General features: G+C 47.3%; 2 protein-coding genes across 2 annotated transcripts; both read left to right on the top strand.

Moving 5' to 3' along the window:
• Positions 1–839: 839 nt before the first annotated feature.
• LOC105555931 lies at positions 840–5,165 on the top strand. The gene has a single exon (XM_012002985.1). The coding sequence runs from the start codon at positions 840–842 to the stop codon at positions 5,163–5,165; it is 4,326 nt and encodes a 1,441-aa protein (XP_011858375.1).
• Positions 5,166–6,298: 1,133 nt separating this feature from the next.
• On the top strand, positions 6,299–7,315 carry LOC105555930. Its single transcript, XM_012002984.1, has one exon. The coding sequence runs from the start codon at positions 6,299–6,301 to the stop codon at positions 7,313–7,315; it is 1,017 nt and encodes a 338-aa protein (XP_011858374.1).
• Positions 7,316–8,379: the final 1,064 nt, after the last annotated feature.

The following is an 8,379-nucleotide window of genomic DNA, read 5'->3' as shown; positions in this document are numbered from 1 at the left end:
GCTGACGCCCCTCCGGTATCGTGCCACGGGCCCTGGGCTCCTTCCTCCCGGCTCGCTGCTCCGCGCGCTCCGTTCCCGCTCCGCACGCCTCTCCACCGTGCTCGCCGCGGAATTTGTCCGTTAGCCGGGCCTCTCGTCTTTCCTCCGCCCCCGCGTCCATCCGCACTCACACGCTCGCATTCATAGGAACAAAAAAAAACAAAATAATCAGCAATACGTCGAAATTTCCGAATAACGGTCGCCTCTCTGGAGACTGCGGCACGGTTTTCCCTAATCTCGGCCTTGAGGGAGGAACCCGGTGGACGCGCTCGCGGGACGGCAACGTCACAGTGTGTACATTGTCTGAATCTGTTTCGTTTTCTTTAGTTTTGTTTTCTAATTTTTTTCCTGTATTATTTTCTATATTACCCAATACAGTTTTGATTTCAGGTATTTGTTCCGCTACTGCGAGTTTTGCACGTCCAGAAAATGATTTCAGGTGCAAAGTTACAAACTTATTGTTGGGCATAGGACATTAAAGCGTAGTTCATAAGTGTGCGCACGAATCGAGCGCTGTGCTCGAGCGGCTGTATGTACGTGGTTAGATGGCGTGCGAACAAAGGATAAAGCAGTTAGTTGAGCCGTAGCAAGCAGCGATACAAGACGTTTGTAAAAATCTGTATCCGCAACTGAATAAACCATTGCATATATCTTGGAACGAGTATCATTACGAACATTGGTCCGTCAGAGCCGGATCGAGGAAAAAGGTCAACGGTTGAGAAGATACAGTCCACACGCAGTTCACACGCAATTTACACGCAGTCCATACTTGCAAGTTATCAAGGAACGAGACGAGCAAGATGGACGTTCTACGCAGGCAACGAGGAACGGTGAAAGCCAAATTAACACGATTGGAAGGGAAGGTCGCCAACGATCAAGAAGACCAAGCGCAGGTTTCCAAGGAACAAGTCGAGGTCTACACGTCGAGGTTAGAAGAGTTACGCAGCGAGTTCGACGACGTGCAGCGGAAGATAGTTGCCATCCAGGTAGACGAAATATCTGAGGTCGATGAAGCGGAAGACGAAGGATTCGAGGATCTGTATCTAAAGCTGAAAATTCAATTGAAGCGAATGCAACAAACCGAGATCATGCAACGGCCCGAAAGCAACGACGCGAGCAGCGCGCGGGCATCAACGATAAGTGACGACGCCATTACGCGATTGGTCGAACAACAGACGGAATTACTACGCCGATTCGCCGAGGGAGGTGGCGCGGTCAACAACGAGTCGAAGGTGAGGTTACCGGTTGTCAAGCTTCCGACATTCGATGGTCGTTTGGAAGAATGGCAACGGTTCTCAGAAACGTTTCAATCCTTGATACATAATAATGAGAGCATTCCTAAAGTGCAAAAGTTCCAATACTTAATTACATCACTTACTGGGGCTGCGGCGAAAATCGTCGAGTCAATCGAGCTAACCAACGAAAACTACACGGTGGCATGGAACTTGTTGATCAAGCGTTACGACGATCCACGAGCCATCAAGAAGAAACACATTCAGTGTCTATTTACAATGCCGCGGGTAGAAAAAGAATCGTCGAATGCAATACGAGAACTAGTCGACTACACATCAAAACACTTAAGAATCTTAAAATCTATGGATCTACCGACAGATTCATGGCAAGATCTCATCATACACATGATGGAGGAGAAGCTGGACACGGTGACACTACGCGCGTGGGAACAAAGCGACCACGCAGCCACCGGAACTTTGGAAAATCTAACCGAATTCTTGCAAACAAGGTGCCAAATAATTGAACGCATCGAGGCAAGATCCAAACAGAAGGACGCCACGAAGGTAAATGGACCCGACAAACATCAGGCAAAGGCTCGCAATCTGACAAAGCCGACACAAGGAGATAAACCAGCGACGCTGGCAGCTTCAACGAACGTTGGAAAATATTATTTGTGTCAGGGAGAACATTTTCTGTACCAGTGCAATAAATTCCTTGCAATGCCCGTCAACGAGTGGCTCAAGGAGGTACAGCGAATGAAATTGTGCATCAACTGTCTTCGCAATAACCATTTCATCAAAACGTGTCGGATGGGAGGCTGCAAGGAATGCTCAGGACGGCATAATACTTTGCTGCACCGTCCAACAGCTAGCAAGGAATCTACGAAGGAGGAACGCACCGACGAGACCACAGGCGTTGAATCAAAGGGCGACGCGAGCAACAACGTAGCGGTTCATCATGCAACGAATCGTCCCAGGAAGCAGTACGTTCTGATGGCTACGGCTTTGGTCGACGCAGTACGTTCGAATGGATCCAAGTCGACAATTCGTATCCTTTTAGATAGTGCAAGTGAAGCGAACTTCATTTCGCAGTCTGCACGTAACAAATTAGGCGTGAAACGTGATCGAATATCCGAAATTGTCACGGGTTTAAATAAAATGGAAAGTTCGATATCGCAAAGTTGCAATGTAGTCGTTCAGTCAAGACATTACGATTACCGAATAAATGTTCATTGTCTCGTGGTACCAACTATCACAAAGAATTTGCCAGCGGTAGATATAGATAAAAACGCGATACCAATTCCGTCGAACATAAAGCTAGCAGACGTCGAGTTTCATAAACCGAGTTCGATTGATATGTTGATAGGTGCGGAATTCTTTTATGAATTGTTAGGAAACGAAAAGATTGATCTAGGAACCAGTAAGCCAGTTCTATTAAGCACACGATTCGGATGGGTAATCGCGGGGTCGATTCCACTCGCCAACGCGACTAGCTTGATATGTAATAGGAGCACGATAGCAACTTTAAATTGTTCAGTGAAATGTTGCGATACGTTAAACAAAAATTTGGAAAACTTCTGGGAAATTGAGAATGTCGAATCAGAGACAAATCGAACGCTATCCGTAGACGAGCAACAATGTGAGAAGTTCTTTGAGCAAACGACAAGTCGAGACATTAACGGTCGTTTCGTAGTGCGGCTACCATTTCGCGAGGACCCTAGTCGACTAGGTGAATCACGAGACATTGCGAGTAGACGATTGATTCAATTAGAGCGACGTTTCAGGAAAAATCGGTCGTTGCAAGAACAATATGTAAGCTTCATGCGCGAATACGAGGATCTCGGGCATATGTCTGTCGTGCGTGATGTGTCACAAGAGGTTCCATGTAAAATTGTTTATCTTCCACACCACTGTGTGTTTAAAGAATCAAGTAGCAGTACGAAGATTAGAACGGTATTCGACGCATCAAGCAAGACAGACTCCGGAGTAGCATTAAACGATGTACTTCACGTAGGGCCCACATTACAGAGCAACTTGATAGAGATAGTCATGCGTTTTCGGTTTCACAACATTGCGTTAACCGGAGATTTGCACAAAATGTACAGACAAATAATTATGCATCCATCTGACCGCGATTATCAGCGCATATTATGGAGAGAATCCCCTGAGGAGTCCGTGCGAGAATTTAGACTAAATACCGTTACCTATGGCGAAGCGAGTTCGTCGTATCTGGCTATTAAATGTATTCGTCAAATCGCGGAACAAGCGGGAAGCGAATTTTCTATTGCTGCACGAGTTATATTCGACGAAATGTACGTAGATGATATTCTGACCGGAGCTGACAGCGTCCAAGGAGTCATCGAGACGCAACGGCAGCTTACAGCATTGATGCAAACGGGCGGATTTGAAATCCACAAATGGTGCACGAACTGTCCGGTAAGCTTGGCCCATTTACCACAAGAGCAACGAGGAGATCCTTCGAAGCGCAGTATCGACGCTAATGACACCATCAAGACGCTAGGTCTTGAGTGGAACCCGAAAAACGACATGTTTTGTTTCTCGGTGAAACGAACGGAATCTGCTACCACAAAGAGGCAAGTATTGTCGACAATCAGCAAAATTTTTGATCCGCTCGGATTGATTGGCCCAATCTTAACCACTGCCAAGATACTGATGCAGGAGACATGGCGAATCGAAGCTCAATGGGACGAGCATCTTCCATCCACATTTGTCGAGAAGTGGGAACGATTTAGGCAAGATCTCAATTCGGTGGAGGCGATATTAATTCCAAGACGGATTATATCGTGTGACAAGCCAGAGCGAATATCTCTTTTTGGATTCTGCGACGCGTCGGAGGCAGCGTACGGGGCTTGCCTGTACATACAAGCCGAAGATAAAAACGGAATACTCACGTCAAGGTTGCTGTGTTCCAAATCACGAGTCGCACCTGTCAAACCAACTTCAATACCTCGGTTGGAGTTGTGTAGTGCGGTCCTATTGGCTCGTCTGATTGCAAGCGTTCGTAAGGGCTTACGAGTGCGAATTAACGATATTCGAGCCTGGTCCGATTCAACTGTCGCACTGTGTTGGATTCGTGGCGATGTATCTCGTTGGAAATTATTTGTCGCGAATCGAGTGTCCGAGATTACCCAGATATTACCAGCGGAGCATTGGAGTCATGTCCAAGGTAGAGAGAATCCCGCTGATTTAGTATCTCGTGGCACTAGTCCGAATCACCTCAAGAATTCCTGTCTATGGTGGTCGGGGCCTCAATGGCTACAAGAAAGACGTCCATCGCCTGACGACGGTTCAAGGTTCGAGTTCCCAGGCGAAACACTGGCAATGATCAAAATTGAAGAACGAAAATTGTCCGCTCCCAGTTGCAATCTCGTCAGCGAGAAACAACAGCCGAGTCGAGAAGTCATCGAACGATTCTCGTCACTCACCAAAATCGAACGAGTTTGGGCATATGTTATGAGATTCACGTCAAACCTGTCCAAGGGATCGATTGAGCGAACATTCGGCAGATTATCGGTAGCAGAATTGCAAGAGGCTCATCGACATCTGGTTAAGCAAGTTCAAGCTACTCATTTCGCAGAAGAAATATCGGCATTGCAAGGTGGTCGCGACTTGAAGACTTCTAGTAAACTCCTTCAATTGCGTCCCTTTGTCGATGATCACGGCGTGCTCAGGGTGGGCGGTCGATTGCAACACGCGTTGCTATCATTCGAGCGGAAGCATCCCATCATATTACCGGCTGGAGATCGATTCGTAAAATTATTATTCGAACGAGAACATCGACGATTGTTACATGCAAGCCAACTGTTGCGTAGCGTCTCTCACGAGTCGGACACGATGGGCGCGTTCCAGCGCATACATGCGATGAATCAATGATAAAACTTGAACTTTACGCTGTCGGGCACGTGGGGGAAGGATACGGAAGGACGGTGTTGCGTCGTAGAAGGGTCGTGCGCGACGTTTCTACGACGCAATGTATGTACATACATATGTACACAACAAAGGACGATAACATAAGCGGCACGGAACGCACGCATCGACACCGGCGACCGTCTGTCGACGCATCCGCGCAATCTTGTTTACAAAGATTAGGGGCGGCGTGCGGTGCGAGTTCGAACGTGTACGGCGCCGGTGAGCTCGGGCGCGCGGCTTCGGTAATTCCCGCACTCTTTGTTTTCTCCGGTGTCTGCGAGCCGCTGATCGATGATCGATAGGCGGACCTAAGGGCCCACCAATAAGATTTTGGGAAAACTTCCTGGAATCTTGGTGGGGGATCGCAGTATATATATATAGTCGAACGTGATAGTCAAAAAACACTATACAATACAGTACAGCGCAGAACAGAACAGAACAGACAGAACGATCTCCTACGTGCATCGGGAGTGCTCGCGTCGATAATATCAAGGGTTTCGATCGTGATCGATTCAGTGAGAGTCGCGTAGCATCCGTGAAGGTGACTCAGGGCAACAGCCCCAAGGCGTCGTCACCGAACATACGATACGTCCGCGACCCGGGGCAACAGCCTCGAGACGTCGTCGCCGGGCCGATAATTATCGTTATAACAAACGATAAGAACAAATAAGTGCGTTACATACGATACGTCCGCGACCCAGGGCAGCGTCCCCAAGGCGTCGTCGCCGGACAACATAATTATCGTACAGCAAACGATAAAAAACGACAAGTGCGAACATACGAATCGTCCGCGACCCAGGGCAACGTCCCCAAGGCGTTGTCGCGGGTATCTCCATCGCGAGTGCGAGACATTGTGATTTGTGGCGTATTCTAAGACTGAACAATAAACAATAGATTCACGAACAACACGACTTGTTATTACGCGAAAAGACAGCGCGAACACGAATACTGTTCGCGTTGACACTGAACACCAACTGTTATTGTTGTCATCAATCAAGGAGCGCTATTGGCCTCTCAGAGGTCGAGACTTAGCACGACAAGTGTGCCGTACATGCGTTTGTTGCGCAAGAAACAAGCCACCAGTTTCATCGCAAATTATGGGATCGTTACCAAGCGATATAATTCATCCGAGTCGAGCCTTCACGATCACTGGCGTCGATTTTGCCGGTCCTATAACGACTCTAGTTAACAAGGGACGTGGACGCAAGACGAACAAGTCCTACATTGCTTTATTTGTATGTTTTTCAACCAAGGCCATTCATTTGGAAGCCACAAGCGAGTTGACAACCGCTGCATTCATCGCATCCCTGAGACGATTCATCGGTCAACGAGGAAGGCCACGCACCCTGTACAGCGACAATGGTACAAACTTCATCGGAGCAAATCGCGAATTGAAAGAAGTTTATCAGTTCGTTCGTGCAGAAGTAGAGACTGGCATCGGTGACATGTTTGCAAACGAAAACATCGAGTGGAAATTCATTCCCCCCGACTCTCCACACATGGGAGGACTATGGGAAGCAGGGGTAAAATCTTGCAAGTACCATCTCAAGCGAGTTATGGGCAACGTTCTATTCACCTTTGAGGAACTGGCTACAGCGCTCAGTCAAATAGAGGCTTGCTTGAACTCGAGACCGCTATCTTCAATGTCCGCGGATCCAATGGATTTACAACCCCTCACGCCAGCGCATTTTTTAATAGGAGAAGCATTGACGAGTTTACCTGACGTTAATGTAACGACGATTCCGCTGAACCGTTTAGACAGGTGGCAGATGATTCAGCGAGTATTTCAAGATTTTTGGAAACGGTGGGCGGCAGAGTACCTCAACAATCTTCAGGGCCGCAGCAAGTGGCGAATTGCAAAAGAGAATTTAAAGGTCAATGATCTGGTGATTATAAGAGAAGAGAACCTTCCACCTCTCAAGTGGAAATTGGGTCGAGTCATAGAGTTGCATCCAGGCAGCGACGGTCTAGTCCGAGTCGCTACAGTTCGCACATCCGGTAATAACGTCAAACGATCCATCGTAAAACTTTGTAAGTTGCCTCTAGCGTCAGATTCCGATTCACAAATTAGCTGCGCTAATTTGGTGGGCGATATGTTGGGCATAGGACATTAAAGCGTAGTTCATAAGTGTGCGCACGAATCGAGCGCTGTGCTCGAGCGGCTGTATGTACGTGGTTAGATGGCGTGCGAACAAAAGATAAAGCAGTTAGTTGAGCCGTAGCAAGCAGCGATACAAGACGTTTGTAAAAATCTGTATCCGCAACTGAATAAACCATCGCATATATCTTGGAACGAGTACCTGTATCATTACGAACACTTATCAATGCGCATCGGACGCGAAATATTTTTTAAAAGGCGGTGTTCAAGGTCGTTAAATTCAGCCTCCACTGCAGAAGATGTTGCAGTTAAAGATCCATAAGTGAAAATAGGCACCATTACGTTTGAATATAGTGGAAAATATAATAATAAAGATATTATTCGTTTTCCAATTCCTACGGAATAATATGGATTTACATTACATCCTGGATTTTTTATAGCATTTGTTGCCGCGCCGCTCCGTGCGCGGTGTATTTTCCTTCTTGCTCGCTCCGGAGGTGTTCTCTGACGAGAACCGAAGGGTTCTTTGATGGGATGTGGCTGGTCGGAGGTCACTCCAAAAAGGCACCGTTTAACTATCACTATGTAGCTTTATTCAACCGAGTGTTACACTGATGGTTTACGGCAGGCCGAAGGCCTGACGGACAAATGCTTATCGCGTAAACGTATAGTATCGAATGACGCGTGCTTGACAAGTGCCTCGATCTCGGGCTTTCCTCCGGTTTTAAACCCGATGATCGAGGCGTCAGCGTTCTCGGTACTCGATCGAGGTTTCTCGGTACTCGATCGAGGTTATGCGTAATCGGGTCGAGAACTTGCTGACTTCTCCGAATTTAATTAGGTTGCGCGGTCGGGCTTTTGTGGCTCGATCGCGCAATATGCTTACGCTAGTGTTATTCTAATTGCAGTAATACTGCTTGAGTGCCCTCGTTACCTCTTTCGGCAATCGGGGCACAACAATTATCTTTAGCTATTGCTATACATTCAGCAGAGAATGTTGTTAACCACGCAGTAATGTCAGATTTGCTCTTTAGCGTTTTTTCCATTTCCGTATCAGATACATCAAAATCAACTATATGC

This window comes from Vollenhovia emeryi, unplaced genomic scaffold, assembly GCF_000949405.1.
Source record: "Vollenhovia emeryi isolate VEMERY1.0 unplaced genomic scaffold, V.emery_V1.0 DF940535.1, whole genome shotgun sequence".
NCBI lineage: Eukaryota > Metazoa > Arthropoda > Insecta > Hymenoptera > Formicidae > Vollenhovia > Vollenhovia emeryi.
This window is presented reverse-complemented; position numbering and strand designations above follow the sequence as displayed.